Raw genomic sequence first — 27,027 nt, 5'->3', positions numbered from 1 at the left:
CATAGCTAACCAGTCCACTCTAATTGTGCAACTGCACCATTGCTGGTCTAGTGATCACATCTTTCAGTTATTGCACTATGAACTTAACTAGTACTTAGCGTATCACTGACAATCACATTCATTCAATGATGTACTTTGTTACAGATTTTCAACAGTAATGCTAAGATAGAATTGCAGCAGTATGATTAACTTATTTTCATACATAATGTAGGCAGTCACCAGGTAAACTGGGACTGACATGACATATTGTATGAAGAAATATACCATGCAGTAATGTTGTAATATGTAGAGGAAAGAAAGGGGTATAGGATAAAAGTCCACGGATTATGATGAAATTGTCATCAAAACTGGTTTGAGTGTAACAAATGAAGAGTGTGTGTCAAGGTGGACTTCAAAATTCAATTTTTATTCCCCCCCCCCCCCCCCCCCCCCCCCCTCTACAGATACGGACCAATCAGCAAAGGAGACAGTTTCCAATGTTACTTGGAATATAAAAGTATAAGGACTTGACAATCATCACATTTCTCTGCTAAGTACCTTGTTTCTGTTCTATCACAAATCTCCTATCCATGATTGAATAGTGTAATTCCTATAAAATCACTTGCTATAGTCTATCTTATCTCAACAGTTTTGGTGCAGTCCATGCATTTACTCTTACTATATACCATGTATTGCTATTAAGGACAATTACAAGCATTTTCGGTGCTTCAATAGATATTTGCAACTTCATTCTCTCACTTTGTAGATGGAGTTAGCCCAAACAAGTACAGTTCATCACGAGTTCTGTGCCATGTCAAGTATTTTTCAAAGTGGAATATTATAAGTCCATTTGACAGAGGGGTCACATTTGGTTTGTTGCAATATTCAGTTTAACAATATCTGCTAACATGGATAGGAAACCATTAAGACAACCAGTAGCAATTAAGTTGTGTTGCAGAAACAAAGTGTGGCGCAGGTCGAACATTGGCATGTTGGCATTGGGCAACACGGACAATGAAAGCATGCAGACATATGTTTGCCAATATGATTAGTCCTAAACACACTGGATACAGCTTATTTTTAAATCCAAAAGTTTAGCAAAATGCAGCAGGTACTTCTGTATTCAGGATATGGGCATTGAATTGCCAGACGGGTATACAAAAAAATTTTAGAAAGTGATATTTAGCAGAGTTTTACTAGTACTGCGGCTAATGTAGTCAGTTATTAAAGGTCGGTCATCATTTGTTTGCCTTATTCTCACAGCCCAGCTGCCCCAACCTACCCCACATCACACCGTTTGCCTGCTACCAACAAGCAACGGCACTACTCAGTCACCAGGGGAGTGTTTGTTATTCTTTGTGGTTCTTCAGTCCCTATTAATACATACATTTAAAACAAATATGGCTCTACACTACTTTGGGAGTTTTTGTATGTCGAACCATGTGACTGATAATATCAAAACAATGGCTACAGGTGTTTAACTTTATTACATATTTTGGGAGTGTTCTATTGAGCATGCACATAGAACCTCACTTCAAAAAACGTTTTGTTTCCAATGACAAATAAACCAATGTTTTCCTTTGGTAATATTCTTCAAATGGTACACTTTATTTGTAGTATTTATTTGGGGTTACTCAAATCTGTTACTTGCAAAAAACTAAAATGTAAATATCTATCAATGCCCCAGAGAGAATGAAGCTGATGACTCTTTGGAGAGACACGAGGTATATGACACCTAACTTTTCTTCTCAAATAACTTCCGATTCATTACAGATCTTTGTAACCTCTTTTCTCCTAGACAAACAGTGACTAGGGGATAATGAAACAAAGACCGACAAATGTTAATAATTATGTTAATCACCTCGATACAGGCATCAACGTACATTTTCAAAAATCAGCTGTGACATTTTATTGCACCAGGCCAACAGGCCTGTACAAAACAAATTCAGTGATGTAACTCTTAAGTCTGACAAGAAATTGTGGAGTAAAAATACGTAACTATTGGAGTGTTTTGTGTTGTTATTGCAGACATTAGAGTGGCACAGTACTCAGAAGTTCATCCACTTTCCATGGAAATTAACACCAGTGAGGCAAGCGACAAATGACATTTACATCACCACACTATAAACTGGAGAGTGATTTTCAGTGAAACAACACAGTCTCTGGCAAAAAATAATATTTTATCCTTTCTAATATTTTATAAACAAGTAAGACTGTTCTTCAACATGGTCAAAAATTTCTGTAGAAAGTGGCATAAACCTAACAGTAGCCATTAAAATAGCCACAACAGCAGCACAACAATCTCTATGTTCTCAGAATTTATTGTTAGACCTAAAAAGAGGTGTGTGTGTGTGTGTGTGTGTGTGTGTGTGTGTGTGTGTGAAGTTACGAAAAAATGTATCCAACTTTGTTTCATGGGTCCTTGTCCACTATTTGTCTAGGTCAAGAGGGATTACAAGTATCTTTGAGTCAAGACTTATTTGGGGCAAAAATGTTACCTCCCTGGTATACAAGTAATGTAAAAATCATCACATTCTCCAGTCCACCTACAGTCTTTCCGTTTACTAACTCATGTCTCATGTCAATGTATAAAGTCATTCTCCTCTCTTAGTTTATTCCTCTAATTACTTATCCCATCATAACAGCTGTAGCCCAGCAAGATTTGCTAACATTAGTGTAGCTCAGGCTTTCATACATACAAATTATGTATATGTAGTCTGTCAACCAACTTGTTCTACACCATTTCAATAAAAACTATCAAATGATCTATGAAACATGAAATTAATCATCCAAGAAACTGAGACAATTCTACTGCTTTCATCTGGCCACTGCACTTGAGGCATCAATGCCATTTGAATCGCCCTGTTTCTCTTTCACTGTCTTACTCGTACTGATCTTAGAGATAGGGAGTCCATACCATCATGCTGTTGTCGCATTTCTGCCTTCTTCCAGTTGTTTTTTTGCAGTTCTTTAATTTCATCACTCATACAAGAAGGCTATGTCCACTGATTAAGTCTCATTTCCCAAATTTTCATGTAGCCTGCATAATGATGATGATTCTTATTTCAACTAAGTAAAGCTTCTTCATTTACTACTGGTACACAGATGAACAACATAAACTTGCACACAAATTCAGTTTTAAAAATGGCAACAACTGTTCATGTTAAAAGCAGTTTATAATATGTAAATCAAGCTAAAGATAAATTGCAGAGAGAAAAGCAGCTTGGCTATGGCATACAAAAATGGTCTTGTTTAAATTAAGTACTTATAGTACTTTTGTTCTCAATAACTTACCATACTGTCATGAAACTGTTCATCAATCCTTGAGGGCATAAACTGAACACAAGGATATATATTAGAAATTCGTTTTACTGAAAATGGAAGTGAAACTGTACAGGTGTATCAAACCATTTTTGCATGCACATGCCAAAGATTTATTTATGCACGCACACACACACACACACACACACACACACACACACACACACACACACACACACACAAAACACCCCCAAAACCCTACAAATGATTATCTAGTTCACCTACTTCACTGGATGTCTTACAAACATTACAATGTCTATTGGAAAGATCTCTGATGATGATAACCTACACTATACAAACGTGCACACCATAAATAGATATTTTTACACACACACACACACACACACACACACACACAAATTCTGTTCTGTACAGTTTCCAAATATCATCTTTGAACATAGATAAATTAGTTCTTCAATTTCCATCAGCCTGGGTACAACATTTGGCTGACTGCTAACTAGTATAACTTTTTACATTGGCACTAGTAGTAACAGTAACAGGGCAGAAGCAGCAGCAGCATTAACAATATCACTACCACCACAACCACCACCGTGGTATTTGAACCTTGGTCTGACTCTAAATTTTTACCATCCACACTTCTTTCAGTCTGCAAATTTATAATTTCTTGACACTTCAGGATGTGCCCTAACAACTGATTCCTTCTTTTAGTCAAGTTATGCCATACATTTCATTCCTTTCCAATTTAATTCAACACATTCATCATTTGATTTATCCATCTAATCTTCAGCATTCTTCTGTTGCATAACATTTCAAAATGTTTTTATTCTTTTCTTGTCTGAAATGCTTATCATCCAAGCTTTACTTCAATAAAAGGCTCTCTCAAAACAATTATGTTCTACACACTAGCACGTTCGTACTTTATATAGTGATGTAGATGATTTAGGTAGTGAAAAATGCTGGATATCATTAAGTTTCTGCCATGATACTTTGGCACATTGTCTTCTGTCTAGCTTTAAGATGTATACTGTCAAAAGTACACTCAACATTTCTTTTTAGAAACTGCTGATGCACACACAGTATACTCTTACAGCACCATGCAGCCATTACTTGTATGCACATGCTACGGCTGTAAGTCTGTGCATTGCTTAGAGCATCCTCCACGGTGAAATCTCACCTTATCAGTATTAGATCTATCACAATTTAATAAAATACTAGAAAGACACTGGTAATGCAGAGCACAGCATTTTCCAATTGACAGTGTTCCATGCAGTATGCAACATAATCCAAACAGACCAATTGGGACAGTCATTTCCAGTTGGAAAATGTGTGGGATCCAGTCATTAGGAACATCGATGCTAAGCATAACTAGCATATTTCTATAATTTTGCTTAAATTAAATTGATTAATATGATATCGATAAGAGAAGATCCCACCATAAAGGGCTCTCAGAGCAACACACAAATTAGAGAGAGGTGCAAGTACTCAAGGAACACCTTTACAGTGACCTACTTGAACACAATGATGTGCTGGTGGGGTCTTAGAGAAGATATGTGCATTTTCTCCAGTATATAACTGAATATGGAGAGAAAATTCTGGGCTGCAATATTGTGGCAGCACATTATCAATGTCGGGCAGTTCATCCAAAATCTTATGGAAAAATGTATACACAGGGAAGTTTTAAATATCAATACACACCATGTTAATATATATACAAAATAAGTTAAATTGCCCATTATGCCTTTAAATACTGTTGCTGGATATAATGCAGGATTTCATGCTTACTGTCAGAGCACATGCAAAATATTGGCCCTAAATCTTGTGTAGTGGAACTGTCATGTATATAACATGACATTCATTCTGTCCACCAAGCTACAAAATAAACCATCCTACTCAACGTGCTCCCCCATCACAACCATCTAAAGCAAAATTCAAAATACGAACTTCTACATCATCACTTTTATAGGAATATACTGTCAAGCAGAAAGGGAGGGGTAGAATAACCTAATTTTCCTCTGCTTGTGTATTCTCTTCTTTTACATATTTTTCTCTTCTGTTTGTACCACACATTCTCTTTGCTTTCAATACAGTCTCAGTTTCCAGCTATTCTGGCTACTTATGATTTCTCTCTAATGAACAAAAGCCTTATCCCAGCTATCTTACTGTCCTCAATAAGCACTTTTAATTTAAATGCTACCTCCACTAATTTCTTATACGTAACCTGCATTTTTTTTGTATGCCCTGACACACAGATCTGCATAGTTTATGCTCTCCAAAATAATGTCTTATCTTTCTTTAATCATTTAGTTCATGTTCAATTCAATTTTCCTTACTTGTGTGTTAATCTGACCAACACCACAGAAAAATGGTTGCCAAACAGAATTAAAATAGGCTGAAACACAGACTTTTCTCTAATCTTCAAAACTGGCATAATTTTCAAGGGTTTATAAATATAATTAAATTTTAAATAATATAGAAGAAAACCCATAAACCTATAACTTAACTATATCACTGAAACTTCACTGTTCTGCTCTCCTTTGCTTGTAAAATGAGTGGTAATTCATCTTCTCTCTACAGCAGCCTCTGTCCTATAAGTGACAATAGTTGTCAAGAAAAAGGTGGGGGGCCGGGGGGCGGGGGGGTGGGGGGGGGGGGGGGGGGGGGATGTAATGAGAAAACTTCCATTAAGCTTGCTATCTTCTTTCTTCCCCACACTTTTCCATTTTTTCTTTAACTGCAGGCAAAATACATGTGTTAGTTCTCAGTACAGAATACTGAGAAAGGCCACTACAACAACATTTACATCTCTTTATTACCACAAAACATTTTATTCAGTGAAGTTTAAGGTGGGTATGATGGTCTACTCAGTACTATTCACTGAACTTTTCTCCCCTTCCTTTACAACTATAATAGTCCACAGCAGTCGTGCGACTATTCGCGCTGTCTTCTACAAACAACCACGTACCAAGAAAAGGGATTATAACCACCACAACTTCATTTCTAATTGGGAGGGAAAAAGTGCCACTGGGCTACTAAACAGCACTGAGTGTTGATTTCTAGTAGGTAATAAAGCATGTAACAGCTGTTGCATGTAAAATGATCATAAGCAAAATTCTGAAGAATTTAGAGAAAAATTTACTAGCAATGACTTACTGAGGTTTTACTACTAATTAGGAACAAAAAATTGCATACATTACTCATTCTGCACATTTTTCTTAGAAAATACATCATAAAGGTGTATTATCACTTACAAGGCAAAAGCATTAAAAATGCAGTGTATTTGGTCCTGCATTTGTAGCATAGTGCTCTGCATACACAAGATATACCACAAAGCAACGCAGGATGAAAAGGTATCTTAAGACATTTTAGGAACCATCTCCCCCATTATAAAAAAACTTATCTTCTAAATTTGTTAAATTCTTATAAGAAACCCTCCATTTTTTTGGTAGAATAAAATCATTGCCTTCCTCAAATTTTTCCTCTGCTGGAACTTCTTAATATAGAAGAGCTAGGATCAGGCTCTTCTCATTGCTTTATTGGAAGAACTTTCCTTGCATTCACCTCCATCAACTCAGAAAATCAAACATAGACAATGTTCTACACTGTAAAACCTAGCAAGTCGTGAGTAAAATGCCAGGAAAAACAATCTACTGTGAACAGCAGACTGTCAGTAAACTGTGCAACAAATAGTGTGAACTACTTGAAAGAAATTTTGTTTATTTCAAATTGCCAGTACTCTCCTCCTTCACCCCATCACCATCATCACCATCATCAACCACCACCACCACCACCACCACCACCACCACCACCATCATCATCACCCCCCCCCCCCCCCCCCTCCAATATTCAGTACCAGCATAAAGAAATTATGCCTCAATACCTTAAGTCAAGCCTGAAGTCAGGAGTGATAACACAGAAAGCTTTTTGTCCAAGCTAATTGGAAGCCAGACTATTTTCACTTTGTTGTTTAATTCTCATACTGCCTATCCAGTAGTCTTCAACGAGCCCAAACACAGAAACTTGTCAACTGGTTCCCTGTCTTCATTGTTAATTCTCTGACTGCAATTCAATGGCACCATTCAAGTGCGTAACGCTGTGAATGTACTTGGCTGCTACACCCATTCAGTACTGATTTTCCTGCGGAATGGTCAACTTCTGTAGAAGTTTGAAGACATACAGTTGTTTATTGTTATGCTGTGGTGTAGTGTGAGGTCCACTTGACTATTACACGCCTTATTTTTTACTCTAATCTCAACGGTGGCATATCAATGCACAATCTATTTGAGGTCAGATCTTTCAGAATTCCTACACCAAACTTGGCAGTTTGCTGTTACTCTAACAGAGGGCATTTCATTGTAATTTACATGACTTCACTGTCCATGGAATCTCACTTCATTTTGGTATTTCTTCTAAACCCAACAAATGATGTTTCACTGTACATCCAGCAGTTTCTGAGTTTTTGAGTTTTGCTAAGAGACTTGTGACAATACATTACAATAACTGTATTGTACCAGTTCTTTTCCTTTTCTTACTGTTAATCTCCCCAAAAATTTTGAAGATAGAATCCATTACCTGAGCACACATTACATGAATTAACAAACTAATGTAAATTAATTTCCCCTGTGAAACGTGTTTATTCAGATTATGCAATTCACTCTTCTGAACGTTTTGTATCAATAAGTTTTGCAGCGAATGATGTATTTCAAAAGTTATTGTATTTCAGAGTTTTTGACCTAGAAGGCATCCTTAAAAGTCCAGTGAGCTAATAAACAGATTCAGGAAGGTAGTTTTTCTTGGAGTCAAGATTTGGTCAGCATGTAACTTGCTCCACATTTTCAGTATTCTCTATACTGTGTGCTCTAGTGGTGGGGTTTGAACTAGCCTCAGATTTATTTGAGGATATGAGCAGTGACTATTAGAATCAGTCATCGACTTAACAAGTAACATTCATAAACATGCCACAGTACATTAAATGCATAAACATTTTTGATCTGTAATGAGGCCTGGTCTTTAGCATTAGAAATCAAACTCTGTAAATAAATATGCGAAGTGATTTCATGTTAACATTTGAAAAGAACTACTGGACTTCTCTTTTTATTTATTAAGAGATACAAACCTATCATGTACATTAATCCTCTCGGTGCCAATACAAATAATAGAACAATTAAAAAAGGTGAAGGATGACACATCTGAAATTATCCAGTGTACTGTGACAAAGCAGCAACTAAGGCATGGGCAATGTGTGTCCCAGGCAGCAATCAAAAGGTTAATTTGTGCTATTTTCTGATGGCTGTGTTCATTGTATGTTACATTCTTGTTATTATTGATTTACATACCCGCCATCAAAGTTTCTGTATTCTTCCCACATTACACTGACAAGGGAACCTCCCCATCGCACCCCCCTCACATTTAGTTATAAGTTGGCACAGTGGATAGGCCTTGAAAAACTGAACACAGATCAATTGAGAAAACAGGAAGAAGTTGTGTGGAACTATGAAAAAAAAAACAAGCAAAATATACAAACTGAGTAGTCCATGCGCAAGATAGGCAACATCAAGGATAATGTGAGTTCAGGAGCGCCGTGGTCCCGTGGTTAGCATGAGCAGCTGCGGAACGAGAGGTCCATGGTTCAAGTCTTCCCTCGAGTGAAAAGTTTAATTTTTTATTTTCACACAATTATCAAACTTTTCACTCGAGGGAAGACTTGAACCATGGACCTCTTGTTCTGCAGCTGCTCATGCTAACCACGGGACCACGACACTCCTGAACTCACATTATCCTTGATGTTGCCTGTCTTGCGCATGGACTACTCAGTTTGTATATTTTGCTAATTTTTTTCATAGTTCCACACAACTTCTTCCTGTTTTCTCGATTGATCTGTGTTCAGTTTTTCAAGGCCTATCCACTGTGCCAACTTATAACTAAATCTGAGCGGGGTGCGATGGGAAAGTTCCCTTGTGAGAGCAAATACTGTCTCCCCCTCCTCTTGTAAGGTTAACTTAATTCCGCAAGACAAAGATTTTCATGCCGTTCAGCACTATTTTTGTAGGGCCAACAGCACATCTTAAGAGGAAAAAAACTGAATACATTTATATACACAGCTAGACTGTATCTCAACTTGCATGCACAGGAATCCAAGTGAAACCATGACAGCCAAAAGTTACTAAATCATTCATGAGCATGCAGCAGTACCAGACAAATTACAGCAGGATGGAATGATAGTGGTGGCTGTGTAATTATGTTCTACATATCCTAAAAACTCTTAATACTTCACACATAAATAAATATGATAACCACAAAATAGAATGAAAGTGACAAAATACATTAAGATAGTGACAACTATAACGACAACAGAGCAAAGGTGATTCAGAGCTAGCAAAGTACAAAATGGAACACAGTTTTTATTGTATTACATACAAACTGTTTGCAAAGATAGCAGATATAGTAAAAGAAATCAAAACACAATGGTCTTGAGAGGAGGGCTTGAGGGAAGAGAGAAATGGCGCCATATTTCCCTCTTTGTGTCTTCCGCTACACACTATGTGCAACTCTAATCCAAGCTTTGGTAAAACATGTAACTCTTTGTCATACCAGGCATTTGTCTGAATGTATTACATTCCTCATTTTCTCTTACCTGTAAAACTGAATTGTGAAGTATTTGCTAATTACCATTTACCTCTACAGACCTGTGCTGCATGCATACTAAATCAGATACATCTGGTAGGGGTATGAAGGCTGCCTTAATGGTATGACCAGGGTGATTGTTTTTATGTATGCTGAAGAGGATGTGAAACAGAAGGGGCCAGGAATGTTATACGAATATCATTTTTTAACTTTTTCTCCTTAGTTCAAAAGTCAATAAAAGTTTACAAGAACCTATGCCAGTACTTCAGGAAGCAAAATTTGAAGTACTGCTAAACACAAAATTAAAAGCAGAAACGCTATACCTAATTTTTCAATCTGTTAGTTCTTCCTCTGGCAGGTAGAATTAAATGCTCTGCACAATGGGCTTGAGATGCTTGTCTATCAGGGCCAAGATGCATTTGCAAGGGAGTTTGAAGCCTGCTAAAATGAGATGGCCAGGATGGTTATTTTCCCACATTTTTGGAAGCCCACAGAGGGTAAGAGCGGGTCAGTCAGGAACGGTAAGTGTTTTTATGGAGGCAGTTTTCGGTCATTGTGACAGGTCTAGCATTTCTAAGATTTTCTGCAGTTCAATATGAATGGAGCAAATGGTAACATTAGAAAATGTTTCGTATGATGAGGTGTCCGAGAGCTGATGAACCCCCTCTGCCACACATTCCTCATGGCCAAATACCACAGTAGTGGTGCCTTTATCTGCAAGGAGAATGACAACAAAACAGCCTACCTTCAGTTCAGGACACAGTTTGAATCAAGTTTGTAATACTTTTCAGACATGATTCGGATGTGATACGGAAATGAAGAATTCCTGAGGAGGATGGCTTTGAGGAAAAGGAGGAGCATCCCAGATGTTGGGTTGGAACTGTTCTAGATGAGGTTTGATGCTCATTCTGTTTGTGGGTTGGACATCCAGTTGATGCTACAGCTGAAAGAAAGATCTTTGACTAATGGATTGTTATTGAATTTGGGCGCAGGACTGGAGGGTAGACCTTCTGAAAAAATAGATATATCTGGATCAGACATGTTTATGTCTCCTAGCAATTTTACAGTATACTAAAAAAAAAATCTCTCTCTCTCTCTCTCTGCCATCCCAAAAACTTTAACTTCCATGAGCATTGTAAGCTTTATTTGTATGTGATATTTTCACCTTTGGCTTCCTCATGTGAATGTTACAAATTTTTACAACTTGATAACATACGCGCTACAGAGGGTGTCCCAGGAGAAATGGCAAATATTCAAGGGTACGGCAGAAACCATCTTTTGTAGCAAAGAAACTTCATATGAACATATGCCTTATTCCCACTGGTTTCCATGGCAGTACACATATAATGTACATTGTTATCTATTTCCTGTATTATTCAGTACATTGATATTGTTTGCAAAGTACCACTGTAGTGCAGAGGATGTCGAGACAGACAATTTCCTGGACGACAATCGTGGTCTATCATGTCACAAAAAAATACATCACACCAGCTAACAAAAATTACCTAAGCTACAGCAAATGCACATCTACACATGTACAACAGTTAGTAATGATTACAATACATGTTTTACAAAGTATCAATTAAAAATGCATATTTTGACACATTTGCCTCCAAGCATTATCATACACATCACGTTATAGCTGTTGCATAGTTAACAATAAATGTTTGAATATCCCACTGTCAACTTCAGTGTATTTGCACACTCTCAGGAGAACATGTTGTGGTGATTGTATGAGAACCTCTGCACATTCCCCAATGAGAGGAACAGCATCCATGATGCACCATGCAGTTCATATCATGATTTCACTTTTCATTTCTACACCACAGACTTCATCCACCCCATAAACAAAGATCTAATGGCGTATTGTCTGGTGATCTCAATATCTAGTCAACCCTAACATGATCAACCTAGCGATTAGCGTACATGCGGTTCAGGTGTTCCCTCACAGATATGATAAAATGTGGAGGGCCTCCATCTTGCTACAAGTACAATGCAATCTGTGTCACCAAAGGAATGTCTTCAAGGTGTTCAACAAACAAATTTTCAAAAATTGCAAGTACTTCTGTCACATCATTTGCTTTTCTAAAAAGCCTGGACCTATCAAACATATTACTGATCATACCACACCAAATATTAATCGAAAAGTGATTTTAAAAATAGGTTTCCACAGTAGCAGGTGGATTTTCCTGTGAACATCGGTGATTGTTGGATGTGTTGTTGATTCCTCCCATATAAACGTGGCTTCAGCAGTGAATGGTATTAATGGAAGCAAATGACAACTGTCATTTTACCATTGACAAAATTCAAGTTGTGTGGCATTGTCACAAATGTGAAAGACTGTAGACACACTGTTTGTGAAATGGGTCCAAGTTTTCTGCATGTTCTGTCTACTATACAAGTGTTCGTGCGACACTGATACATGCAAAATGTCACCCATGTGTTGGCGGTAGGACTATGTTGCACCATTTCACCAATGTGTTGCTGTTCTTGCAGTGATTGTTGAACTACATGTTCAGAAGAAAATTAGTGACATTTTAGCCTGTGTGTGTACAAACACAGTTAACCAATGCTTCTCTCTGATAACCTCCCAATCCCTCCCACTACTTCACTCACAGTGCACCAAGGACAATTGTGCATTCCATGGAAAAAAGACATCCTGAGCAAAGAGCCTGAAAGCGACAAGGTAGGTTGGACTAGAATAAAATGTTAAAGAGGCTGGGTGGGTAAGAGGCACATGTGCACTACTAGCCCAAAACCAAATATACATTAAATGTGTTGTATCTCGGAAACCAATCGAAATAGGGCATTTGGCCATATGGAGTGTTTTACATTAAACATGCTTTCTTGACATATGCCTGAATAGTGTCCATTCCTCCTGGGACATCTTGTATAAGAGAAATGCAAAGTACAAAGAAGGTGCATAAAAAGAAAAAAATATGGAGGATCACATCTTGAAATTATTTTCCTACATTATTCAATGAATCTCAGCTCAATGTGCACTTATGTCCAATACAGGTGACACAAATGTGACATGTTCAGTAGAACTGTGTTGGGCATTCCATCAGATATAGAAACATCCACTGAGTGTCAAACACAAATACAGCCATAGTGCACTACCTTAACACTTAAATTTGGTTAACACAGCAGAAAATTGGCGTGTATTGTGTTTGTCAGTTAGGCACAATATTAGTTATTCAAATGGTTGTGGCTCATTTCTGAAGACCCTGGAGTTTCTTTTTGACATCTAACTTTACATTCACAACTACTATTTGTGTGTGACTGAAGTGATGTTTCATTGCTGTTATGATTCTACAGTGAATTTTTTCTAATGTGCGATTCTGGTACCTATCGTCTTCAGATTTTGCCTTCCTTAGTTCCATTTAAATTGTCCACTACATTCTCAGAATGTACAGCATAACTAATTCAGACTTGAGTGAATTTGCTATTGGAAAGGAGGACTCAAAGTCTCCATTGATAAGGAGGGATTTGACATTTCTTCATTGAAAACAATATTCCGGCAGTACATGAAGATACAATGAGTGAGTATAATAAATTGATCACTTACTTATTTGATATCCTTGTTGGCTTTCCATCACTCCCAAGACCAGCAAGTTTTCTACACCTGAAGTTCTCATAGTGAACATTGTTGGTGACATCTTTCAGGTCCTGAAGATGTGTACGGATGAGCATGTCTCGTAATGCAATGAAATCACAGTGCTCGAGGTTTTCCACTAGCAGAAACAAAAGGATAACAATTACAAGCATGTTCCATAATATCTTGTTGCTTAAGAAATTGACCTAATATGGATTAAAAAACAGGTATTTAAATTTTCATGTGAAACACCACTATTTTACAAATTATGAGATTAGTCAATAATGTGACTAGCTGTGATATGCAGTCTGAGGATTATTATATTTAGTGTTAAGAACAACAGCTTTGTCAAGGTATTGCTCCAGCATTCACCGTGAAATTAAACACTAAACTGATGACCAGTTCATCGCATGAGTGATTTATATCAGACTTTAATCTGACCTTTACTTCTAAGTAGCATCACTGGCTTATAGGTTTTCATGAAGTGCTAATTATAACAACAGAAATTTGGTTTTATAAAGAGCCCTTGATGGAAGTGAAAAGCCTTGAGAATCTTGCTTTGTAAGAACTTGCAGCCAATGTCAATATGCCCTACTCCCAGTTTACATCAATATTATCTTCCTTCCTCTGACATTAAAACAGACATACTCAGCCTGTTATCAGTCTGACACGGACTCCAAACCTGGGGGCAACTCCTCATTCTTCACATTAACAAACTTCCGCAGGTGAAAGAGGTGATAAGTGACAGAAATATATACTAAGATTGACTGGGGATTGAACCTTAGATCTTCGGATCTGTGGTCTAAGCTGTTCTGTGAAGCCAGCAGAGTTTGAACAGCTACATTGAAACATTACGAACAACACTTCACTTCTCAGTCAATGGTCTCAAAATTCATGCAATGAATTATGCGACACCCAGCAGCATCTCATTGTCCTTCAGCTGTGACATGGCAGGGGCCACTCAAAGAATATGTCATGACAAGTTTCATTTTCTTAGTTTTTTATCCCCTTCCCCTCCCTCTTCAGGTTTCAGTTTGCACTAGTACCAGTTCAATGTTGTCGCATCATCACTGATCAATCCATTCTTTTCATTCTGAATTTTCATTTCCTTTTCTTTTTGTGTAACTCCAAGTTGACAGATCAACATTGAAAGACCGAGTCAGCTGGGCAAGATGCAATGAAATCAGCTAGTCATGACAAAGACTTAATGTAAAAGAGCATAATGCCTCATTTTGTAACCACAATCAAGAACATAGTACTCTATTATGGATTGTGGGGTATTGTAAAAAAGACACTTCATGGCAGTAGTGTCATTTGACTCTGACATTGGTGTCATTATGACAGAACACTCTACATGACATTTTTTGGCTCTGTTATTTTCATCAGAAGACGAGAAGGGTTTAAAGGATTTGTGTGATTTTATACTTATTGTGGAATTACTTTTAAGGCAAAAGTGAAAAATTTGGACGACTTACCTTCAGCTATTCCCCAAGGGTACTTCCTACCCCGCAATTTCTTGCCATCTACTTCGATGACAGTGTTTGATCCAACAACAGCAAATGGAACTCTGTCTTTTAATGTTTTATTTACTTTTGACTCCTCTTCATCCTCTGGGTCCGGGAATTCATAGATTTTAATTTTATGTTGTGATATTTCATTCAGGATCTAAACAAAAGCAACATGCTAAGCATTTAACTGTATGGGTATTTAATACTTCTATTTAGCATGAATAACAAAGCATTTTACTGTCTAAATTGTAGTGTGCTGACGTCTTGCTTCCTTACCCAAATAAATCACGACAGTTCACACTTTTCTACAAGTTATTTCCTTCCAGTAACTTCAAATGAGTCACACATTAAATGTCACTAGCATTCCATCTACTAAGAGTTATAGTTATATCCATTTATTTATACTGATGTAGTTATAATATTGGTGGTTTTTAAACAAAAAACAAAACGTATTTTTAATATTAGATAGATTTAATATTAGATAGATATGGAAACAACTGACTTGCCTGTTTTTTGAAATGTGTACACTCGTCAGGTGTCATGGTATCAGACTTTGCTATCACTGGAATGATATTTACTTTGTCATGCAGCCTCTGCATGAACTCAACATCTAATGGTTTGAGTCCGTGGCCTGATGGGGCTATAAAATAAAGGCAGCAGTGGACTCTGTTGTCCACAAGAGTTTTTCGGTTTACTCGAGACTCTGCATTCAAATATTCTTCGTATTTTGATTCGATGTAATCGATAACTGGTTGCCAACTAGAAATGCAATGCATGTTCATGTGTAACAATTCTGCAAAAAGTATGGAGGACTGCACATGACATTACTTACTGTCTATAAAAGGAATGTAAGATTTGATTTGATTCAAATGTACTGGATACTATATTGTGTTACTGGTTGTTTATAAAAGCAAACAAATGGAAAATAAGCAAGTGGCACCACAAATAAACAAACACATAACAACATAATTACAATCAAGATCAATAAACACAAAGCATAATGATTTGCTTGGAATGCAGCTGTCAGATATATCATGGACAAGAGATAGTATTTAGGCTTGCAAGGCTTGTATTAATCTCACTCTCATTCCTGATGAAAAACAGGAGTGCATGGTCTAAGAATTAATATCTACACCTACATATTTGACTTCTCATACAACAGTGCCTTGTTCAATATGAAGCACCTCATGAATTTCGAAGAAGTGGAATGGGAGGGGATGAGGAGAGAGGGAGGAAATAATCTACGTCTACATCTACATCTACATTTATACTCCGCAAGCCACCCAACGGTGTGTGGCGGAGGGCACTTTACGTGCCACTGTCATTACCTCCCTTTCCTGTTCCAGTCGCGTATGGTTCGCGGGAAGAACGACTGCCGGATAGCCTCTGTGCATGCTCAAATCTCTCTAATTTTACATTCGTTATCTCCTCGGGAGGTATTAGTAGGGGGAAGCAACATATTCGATACCTCATCCAGAAACACACCCTCTCAAAACCTGGACAGCAAGCTACACCATGATGCAGAGTGCCTCTCTTGCAGAGTCTGCCACTTGAGTTTGCTAAACATCTCGGTAACACTATCACACTTAGCAAATAACCCTGTGACGAAACACGCCGCTCTTCTTTGGATCTTCTCTATCTCCTCTGTCAACTCGACCTGGTACGGATCCCACACTGATGAGCAATACTCAAGTATAGGTCAAATGAGTGTTTTGTAAGCCACCTCCTTTGTTGATGGACTACATTTTCTAAGGACTCTCCCAATGAATCTCAACCTGGCACCCGCCTTACCAACAACTAATTTTATACGATCATTCCACTTCAAATCGTTCCGTACGCATACTCCCAGATACTTTACAGAAATAACTGCTACCAGTGTTTGTTCCTCTATCATATAATCATACAATAAAGGATCCTTCTTTCTACGTATTCTCAATACATTGCATTTGTGTATGTTAAGGGTCAGTTGCTACTCCCTGCACCAAGTGCCTATCCGCTGCAGATCTTCCTGCATTTCGCTGAAATTTTCTAATGCTGCAAGTTCTCTGTATACTACAGCATCATCCGTGAAAAGCCGCATGGAACTTCCGACACTATCTACTAGGTCTTCATGTCTATGAAAGACATCTTGCACAAGTTGTCAAAAAAAATCTGTCAACAACTTTGCCCAAAGAGGATGAAGGAGCGGATAAAGGCTCAGGGAACTTTCTTGTCCCTGAAATGAGAACCTGCTCCCCAAAGACTGAGGAATCAGCAATGATGAATAACAAAGATACAGAGGAAAATTTAAAGCATTGAAATATTCTCATCCAGGCTATTTTCAAGACAAAAAATTCCAAATATAAACTAGTCCCATTCATATTTCGTCACATGTACTGCCCATCAAGGAATTATTGAGAGAGGAACAAAAAAAGGCAAAACTCTTCAAAGGGATTAGTGCATTGTAAAAAGGGGAGAACAGATTTCTGTCAGATGATCACAGCATCAGCGAATGGTGCAACAGATGTTGGCATTACTGTGAATATGAAGACAGGCAACAGTGTTTCAAGTGAGCTGTGGCATACAGACTACTGAGTACTGTGTCTCTATGGGGTTATGGCCTTTGACTGGCTGCTGGCTGTTTGGTGCACTGGTGTCCCACTATCGGTGCAGAGACTTGAGAGTTGGTTGTATAAAGGTGTGAGCATGCACACCATAGAGGGAGATGTTTGGTTGTTCTTGTTGGCAGAAGCGGCTTGCAGTGCTACAAGAAAGTGTGGCTTTTGGTGGGCTGCAGTGAACATCACGGTTCTGTGTTATGGCTGAGGGATTGGTTCATGAGAGGGTTCACTTGTTGGCATGTTGTAGATGTGTGTATCTCTGGTGTGGTTGCTGCCACTTGGTAGGAGCCGTGTTTACTGCTTGTAACGGAGGGAGTCTGCAGTTCTGAACACAAGACTTCAATTACTCTGCCAGATCTGAATTGTGGTAACTTGGCTTTGTACTGTTCTTGCGCCAATTTATGTGCTTTATTTGGTGAGCATCTTGACTTATTGTCTGTTTTAGTGAGGGTTTTAATTGTTGTAGCATACAGTCAGGTCACATCATGGTGGTTATCAGGTATTGCACTGTGATTTGAACCCTTCATATTGTGTGTGTGCATTTCAACTGCGATACGTTCAAATAATGTGAAGGAGTGACTTCTTGCTCAGCCATGCTTTGTGATATCATACAGGCTGGTTTATTTGTGAACTGATTCACTTCTGTCAAGATGTTATTGATAGGCTAGTACCTGCATAATCAAACAACTCCTGTAAGTTATGTTCTGATTGTGATCAGTGGAAATGTGTTTAAGTTTGCCACAAGAACCATTTACATTTATTTAGGCTGGCCATTGAGGCATCACTTAATATCTTGGTATGATTCTGTTGGTCATTTCAAATACTGGCCAAACTGATTGCAGTTTTCAAAGCTTTGAATGATAAAATCAGCTCTAGTAGTGAAGTTAGAAGACTTGATTCTATTTAATGTATCTCTTATGAATTTCTCTTGTCTTTAATGATTTTGGTGTGTTGTAGGCTGGTTTGCCGTATTGTACATTAGAATAGTCAAAATTGAAAGTGATTACATGGCAGATGCTGCTTTTTTAAGTTGTTGCATGTAAGCAGTTCATTGCTGCCACATTAAAATCTGGCCTTCACAGTTTGAAATCTGACTTCACTTGTAACTGTTTTAATTTATCTTGCTATTTTGAATGCGATTATTTTACTGTATGTTCTGTTAATTTAGTAATTTTCATTTTCTGGTTCTATAATTTTGGTATTCCTGAACTCAAATTTTAAGAAAATTTAATAGTTTCTTCACTTTAAATTTAAAATTCAAATTCCAATGGTTTCTATCTAAAATTTAAATGTTCTTATGGCACTGTCAGAAGGTAATGCATGGGCTTCTATCTTTTTGTTTATTAATGATAAATCAATTTTCGTATAAAGTACATCTGAACTTAAATTGTGTCCAGCACCTTACCACTCTACTACCTAGCTCCTACTGACTCTTTAAATGAATGTTCGCATTTAAAGTCCTACAGAGTCAATGGGCAAAGCGGTGACCACTGGGGACTGAATTGAAACCAATGCCTATCACTGTTGCATATGTTAGCCCATGTAACTAGCAGATAGCGAGGAAAGATGGAGAATGTATGAATAAATGAGGAATTTATTGAATATGGGAAGGGTGGTGATAATTTAACATGATTTGAATGTCATAATAGGGGAGAGTTTATGAGCTGTGAGAAAGAAATGGGGGGGGGGGAGGGGGGGCAGGGAGCCCTGGAGTTCTTCACTTAGTGTATAAAATATCCCAAAAGAATAAAATCATCTTGTTTTTTGAGCCACGTCAATTCAAATAAGATACTCGAGCTTTCGATGACTCTCTCTGCTAACATTGTCAGGAGTAAAAACCATACTGCTGGGGCTGGCACTGTTTTCCACTAGTGTATAAACAACTGCAGCATCTGGCACTAATCAGAGGTTCGAAATGACATGTGCGCGGAAGGGTGGTTGGACATCTCTCAGCAGCTCCAGCCTGCTGCAGGACCTAGTGATGTCATGTGGAGCGAGGAGCCAAGCACCTGTCTTTGCTATCTTTTGATATCTGAAGTCTGCCCCCACACCACAGTAAGTGTTAAAATTGTTGCTGTTTATTCTAATCTCGGCCACCGCTTTTGCAATGTAATTCCAGTATGTTAATGCATGAGCAAGACTCATGTCTTTTCACATTGTATTTGGTGTCCTTTTCCAGGCATCGCTTAACTACAGTCAACTAGTCAAGCTCCCTTTGTTTAATATGTCGCTCATGCTTGGTACAATGCTCCGCAACTGTGCAAATTGTTTGACCTTTATAAATGCTGTCTCATTCACAAATGACACCACACACACCAGGCACATGAAGATGTTGCTCAGGCAATGAGTAGCAAGTTAGGACACATGCTGCACAGACATCGGCTGAGACCAGTTTTCCGGGCTGCCTAAGTATTTATTTATTTCTTTTTCCACAAGCCACCTCACAAGCTGTCCTCCTCCATCTTGCCTCCTCTCACACTCTTCTTCTTCCACATACCGCACTCTCTCTCTCTTCCACCTGCATTCTCACATCCTCTGCCTTCTTCGCCTGCTAACTATCCTCTCCATCTTCCCCATGTCCTCCCCTGTCCATCTCCTCCTCCTGTCTATCTTCGTCCATCATCTCCTGCCCTCTCCCCCTATCTATCTCCTCCTGCTCCTCAATTTGTCTCCCGCTTCCCCCCCCCCCCTTCATCCCTCTCCCTATCCATCCCTCCTACCCCTCTCTCTCTATCCCCTGCTCTGTCCATCTCAACATTCCCCCAGGTGTGCCTATCACACTTGTAGACCCTGCAAAACAGGTTGATGACTGAAGAAGAGAAAGAGAAAGGAGGAGGAGGAGGAGGAGGAGGAGGAGGAGGAGGAGGAGGAGGGTGATAGGGAATTACACGCGAGACAAAATGGCAAGATGAAGGGAAAAATACTGGACATTTATAAATAACAAAAAGAGCAATAAAAACAACAAAAACATCAATAAAAACTAACAAACAACTGCTTAAAAAGCCTATAGGACTGCATATTAATATTTTTAACAGATTATCACAATTCAGTGCAAATGCTTACCAATTGCTGTTGTCGACAGCATCACCAAAGCCAGGCGTGTCAACTACAGTAAGAGTCAGGTTCACACCATTCTCCTTGAGCAACACTTTACTCGTCTCCACCTGAACAGTCTTTTTTATCCTATGTGAAGGGCCCGGGTACTCATTGGAGTAGATGTCTGCCAGGAACATGGAGTTTATCAGGGTCGATTTCCCAAGGCCTGATTCACCTAGGAAGATAAATGGCACATTGCAGACTTCTGAACACAATCTACACAAACAAACTCCAGTTATAATGCCATGTCATTATATATTCATTGACTTTGACTTCACTACAAAAATGTCAGTGATCCTTGTGTATGTAGAAGACCTACCAGTGCTCATTTATGTTAAAATTGATTAATATTATAGACTGATCAAGTCAAGCAGCTGATTGCAACAACAACAACAAATTTTCAAACTTATGAGTTGATGTGTATTCAGTACAGTTAATTGTTTAATATTTAGAATGGCATGCACTTAAAGAGAATAAGGTGTGAAGTGACAAGAAAGGAACAGTTCACTGTAGTATTACTGCAAAATCTTTCTTTGCTGAAGTACTGTTGCCTGACAACAATGATTTAATGAAAACGCAGACCTCTATTTAGAATTAGTTTTTACTAAGAAAATGAGTCTCTGGCAATTGGAATGGGACACCATATTATATCATTGCACATAAACTGAAATGTGTCAGATCAACGGGATTTATACTATAATCAATTTGACAACAGTGCAACCCATTGCAGCTATATCAGCATGCACTGGCAACATCAAAATAATTACACATACCTTGAAATGACATTAAAATATTAATTAACAATAAATTATATAAATAAAAATCAACTGCCACATCTATGAAAGATCATCACCATCACCCCAGAACGCTTGACCAATTTGGTTGATTTTTTTTTTCTTGTGTTCATTATCGTCAATACAAGGTTTCTATGAAAAAAATTTGGAAAATCCAGTCAGAAATGAATATCAATTGCTGCACTTATGAAATACCTTCAATTAAGAACGTATTCACAGATTTGGCTAATGTTTTTCTTTGTTGTCTTCGTAACTGTCATGACAAAAGTTTGAATGAAAGAAATTTTTTGGAAAATGCACCGGAAAAGAAAATTAAAATCAGTTACGAAAGATCATTACTGAAGCAGGGATCAACTGACTTTGTGTGTGTGTGTGTGTGTGTGTGTGTGTGTGTGTGTGTGTGTGTGTGTGTAGTTATAATATTTTTGTTAAAAAAAGTATTCAGTTTGCCAGGTCTATTGTCACATGTTTTCATTAAAAAAAAAATCAATTTGACAGATATACATGTAATATATAAACACACATGTAGTATATCAAGGGATTTGTTGTTATGAAAAATCTCAAAAAGTTGTTCACCAATTTACTTCAGATTTTTCCCAAGATACTTTAACGAAAATTCAGATGGAAAAGGACATATGGAAGCAGGAGGAGATAGGCAGAGAGAGGTGGGTGGAGGAGGAGATGTATGGAGAGAGAGAGAGAGAGAGAGAGAGAGAGAGAGAGAGAGAGAGAGAGAGAGAGATGGAGGGGGGGGGAGAAGGAGTAGATAAGCAGAGAGAGGGGGCCATGGAATTTAGAATTTACATGCAATTCTCATACATATTTAGCAATTGTGAAGTATAGCCTGTTTCGCTAGTTATTAGTGTTAATAATTTGCTGGGCTACAGTGGTGCTGTTGCGGTTTTATCGGTCTCTAATGCAGTCGAGAACAACAGATACAGAAGGATCGTTAAATATTTCTTGGTCTCTCCTTTCTTATATGCCCGCCTATGCCGCGCTGTGCAGTAGCGCTACTCACTCTCTGCTGGAGCACCACTCACTCCCGCTCTTTTGTTATCTGTTGATAGCCATAATATTGTTAAACTAAATAATATACCAGGAGTATGTTTGGGAGAATGGGCGCATAAAACTCCACTAAAACATGTTTGAAATGAGGAAAACACTGACTTTCCCAATGATATTGAGCACCTGGTACATCCATGTACCCTGTAAGTGACCTGGAGGTTCTCCTGTAGCTCTCCAAGACTGTCACAGGCAATGTGTTACGTACTGAGGAGTCACACTGTCAGGAAACATATGGCCAGAGAGGCTTGCAACTGACAACGCATAAACAGCTAGAAGTGGCATGTACATAAATAAAAGAAATCTGAGAAAATTTGATAAGACAATTGGCAATCAGTTTTTTTTTTATACATAAATCTTTGGAGTGGCTTGATGTGGGCCACCACAAATTCCTCTCCATTGCCACCCTCTTCATCTCAGAGTAGCATTTGTAACCTACATCCTCAATTATTTGCTGGGTGTATTCCAGTCTCTGTCTTCCTCTACAGCTTTTACCCTCTACAGCTCCTTCTAGTACAATGGGAGCTATTCCCTGACGTCTTAACACATGTCCTATCATTCTGTCACTTCTTCTTGTCAGTGTTTTTCATATCTTCCTTTCCTCTCCGATCCTGCGCAGAACCTTCTCATTCCTTACCTTATCAGCCAACCTTCTTTTCAATATTCTTCTGTAGCACCACATCTTAAATGCTTCAATTCTCTTCTGTTTAAATTTTTTCCACTGTCCATGCTTCACTACCACACAATGCTGTGTACCAAATGTACATTGTTAGAAATTTATTCCTCACATTAAGGCCTATGTTTGATACCAGCAGACTTCTCTTGACCAGGAACACACTCTTTGCTCTTGGTGTCCTTGCTCCACCTGTCACTGCTCATTGCTGTCTAGGCAGCAGAATTCCTTAGCTTGATCTATTTCGTAACCATCACTCATGATGTAAAGTTTCTCACTGTTCACATTTCTGCTACCTCACATTACTTTCGCCTTTATTTGATTTACTCTCAATCCATATTCTGTACTCAGTGGACAGCTCATTTCATTCAGCAGATTCTGTAATTCTTCTTCACTTTCACTGAGAATAGCTATGTCATCAGTGAATCTTATACTTGATATCTTTTCACTTTGAATTTCAATTTCACTCTTGAATCTTTCTTTTATTTCTATCATTGTTTCCTCAATGTACAGATTGAACAGCAGGGGAGAAGAACTATATCCTTGTCTTAACCCCTTTTTAATCTGAGCACTTCATTCTTGTTCTCAGTTACAACCATTAATTAAAATGGCTGACGATGAAATTTTTATCTTAAAGGTAAAGGGCATTTCTAGTGTATTTTTGGGTATAGTTTTCAAATGAAGTACTTGAAATAACCGATTACATTCAGTTTTGATACAAACAGAGAATTTCTGTGAAGCAGTCAAAGTGTACCTATTTAATCGTTGTATAAACGCCAGTATTGTTTTGCAATGAAATCTGTTACAAAAAGTAGTTTTACATTATAGTCTATACTACAAGTATTAGGGCTATTTGAGCTCTGAGGGTTATCTTAAAAAAAGAAAAAGAAAAAAAGAAAAGAAACCACGAATGGACTATTTGCAGGTATTTCAAAGAACTCTCCATCATCTTTAGCCAGCAGGGTGGCTATACCAAGTACCCCCGCTTCTTGTGTGAATGAGACTGTCTGTCGTAAAAAAGACGGGCACTGGTCTCTCAAAATCTGGCCAATAGAACGCCGAAAGTTGGGGGAAAAAAACTTACTCTTCGATTCTTTGACGGACCCTTCAAAAATATTCCTGCCTCCACTTCTGATAAAACGTGGCATTTTGAAACAATTTATTGGATCCCTAACATATGAAAGTGACACTTAAGTTTATGGCAGCTATCAGATGCTCGGTTGACAGAAGTAGTTTTCGTCGACCTTGACATCCCGAAAATAATGAAAGACGAAACATTTGAAGACGAAACGAAAGACATTTAAAGATTAGCTCGGACATCCTTCGAAGAAAATGTCAACAAGTTTCACGACAACTACAGCGATGAGCCACTCGGAAAATGGAATATTAACTCCCGCAAAAGTAACTCCCCCCCAAAGACAGACACACACACACACACACACACACACACACACACACACACACACACACAAATAATTGGTCACAATGTTCGCAAATTTAGTGAGATTTATTTTGCAAATATTTTTAAAATCCAGTGGCAGCTGTCTGCGTGCAAATACAGATCAATGTGCGTTGTCTTCCGATACACCCCATGACCTAGGGTGCCGTCAGCCCTTCTCTTGACCAAGACGTCAAGGAAAGGTAATTTACCCTCCGTTTCAGTCTTCATAGTGAATTTGATGTTGGGGTGTACGGAGTTTAGATGTGTAAGGAAGTCAAGGAGTTTATCCATACCGTGTGGCCAGATGACGAACGTGTCGTCCACGTAACGGAAAAAGCAAGTAGGTTTCCATTCGGATGACGACAGGGCTTCCTCCTCGAAGTTCTCCATGTACAAATTCGCTACCACCGGTGAGAGTGGGCTACCCATGGCGACTCCCTCCGTTTGTTCGTAGTATTCTCCATTAAAAAGAAAATACGTGGAAGTCAACACATGCCTAAAAAGTTCAGTGGTCTTCTCGTCAAACTTCTGAGTAATCAATTCTAGTGACTCTCGCAGGGGTACCCTCGTAAACAAGGAAACGACGTCAAAACTCACCATGATATCTGACTCATCCAACCTGAATCTATCAAGGCGTTTAACAAAATCCACGGAATTACGGGTGTGGTGAGGGCATTTACCCACATAAGGACTTAATATTCCAGTCAGGTATTTGGCCAACAAATATGTAGGTGCCCTGATGTTGCTGACAATGGGGCGTAATGGTACCCCCTCTTTGTGAATCTTCGGGAGTCCATATAGTCTAGGCGGTACCGGACCTCGTGGTAACAATTTCTTAGCGTCACCCTCCGGTAAATCTGCGTCCTTGAGAAGCGACCTCGTCTTGTTCTCTACCTCCTTTGTAGGGTCAACGCTGATCTTCCGGTAGGAATCGTCATTTAGCAGGCTCTGCATCTTATCAGTGTAGTCCTTACGGGAGACAACAACCGTAGCATTGCCTTTGTCAGCCGGTAAGACATCAATTTCAGAGCGTTCCTTCAGATCACGAATGGCCGCCCTCTCTTTACTGGTGATATTTGACTTCATCGGCTTGGATTTCGTCAACGGACGACAAGTTTCACTACGTATTTCCTCAACTGATTCAGGCGGAAGTCAAGCTGCAACCTGTTCAACAGCACTAACAATTTCTGCGACCGGAGTGATCTTGGGTGTGGGAGCGAAGTTGAGACCCTTCTGCAAAACCGAGACCGCATCATCACTCAACACAAAGCCACTCAAATTGATGACAGTCTTGCACGGAACCTGCAGAGATGGTTTGTCAAGGAGACGTGAGAACTTAGCTGTTTGACGTCCCGTTGCCTTCGTATGGGCGGAATCAGCTGCAACGTGCCGGCACGTTCACAGGAGCTCAGTCCGTCAGTTCACCTGATGATGGCGACATGTATGATCGCCGAAATATTGTGCCCGTTGGACACTGTAGTCCGGCAGTACACCCGTGGATATTTTGATTATCAAATACGCCGGGAGAAACTCAAGAATCAAATTATATGCCTGTATTCAATGAAACAAAATAAAAATGAAAAATAACTACCCTGAATTAAGCAAGGTAATAACACAAAACCGTTACACACGTATTTACGTATCCGTTTACGGAAAGTGGGGGAAACAAACAACACGTCCATTTAATACAATATCCTATAAGGATGGTAATGACACCAAACTTAGTTACGAACTTAGTGGAGTGAGAGAGCAAATGTATGCTATATTTCGAATCAAAGTTATAATGGGAAACAAAACAACATTGTCTGTTTTAATAAACATCCACAAATGTTCCTAATTCAATTAATGCGACTTGTTTTCCACAGTTTCAATTGTTACACTTGCTTCTGCAGATGCGCGTGCTGTCACAAAGTTACCCCTTTAATCCACGAAAATAATTATTTTGACTGTCCAACGGCCGAAGAAAATATAAGAAAAATTCAACGCATTTACAGACTGCTCTGCACACGTAACTTATTTATAATAGCATAGCTTAAGTTAGTCAGCTCTTCAAAATTATAGGCAGTAGAAGAAAAATTCCAAAAAATTCACGAACAAATTTTTCGACTTACAAACAAAACAGATTTGTAAACAGGCTGCAATCAGTGATGGCGTGGTAGGCGTTGGGCAGCTGAAAAAAAATTCAGAGACCCTTGTTCCTAAGAGGGACAAGAGAATTATACTTCATACGGCAGTCTTACGTGTTACGTCACGTAATGATTACGACGGTAAAATGGAACAGGTAGAATGATTCTCGTCGCCTGTGTATGCAGTCTGCCAGGCAGCGAGCGGTGGTTTGTTGAGTGTAGATGTGGACTCTGCCTCCACTAATGCCTT

At 38.7% G+C, this 27,027-nt stretch overlaps 1 protein-coding gene across 1 annotated transcript in view; it reads right to left on the bottom strand.

Moving 5' to 3' along the window:
• Positions 1–27,027, bottom strand: part of LOC126190779 (protein peanut) — a 160,815-nt gene that overhangs the window by 38,594 nt on the left and 95,194 nt on the right. The window contains exons 2-5 of the mRNA XM_049931320.1: positions 20,649–20,856; positions 15,492–15,744; positions 14,953–15,142; positions 13,451–13,616 (exon numbers count right to left, since the gene is read on the bottom strand). Of these exons, the coding sequence (XP_049787277.1) occupies positions 13,451–13,616; positions 14,953–15,142; positions 15,492–15,744; positions 20,649–20,856 (817 nt within the window). The remainder of the gene's footprint in view (positions 1–13,450; positions 13,617–14,952; positions 15,143–15,491; positions 15,745–20,648; positions 20,857–27,027) is intronic.

This window comes from Schistocerca cancellata, chromosome 6 (genome assembly GCF_023864275.1).
Source record: "Schistocerca cancellata isolate TAMUIC-IGC-003103 chromosome 6, iqSchCanc2.1, whole genome shotgun sequence".
NCBI lineage: Eukaryota > Metazoa > Arthropoda > Insecta > Orthoptera > Acrididae > Schistocerca > Schistocerca cancellata.
The sequence above is the reverse complement of the archived record's forward strand: the minus strand, read 5'-3'. Positions and strand labels throughout refer to the sequence as shown.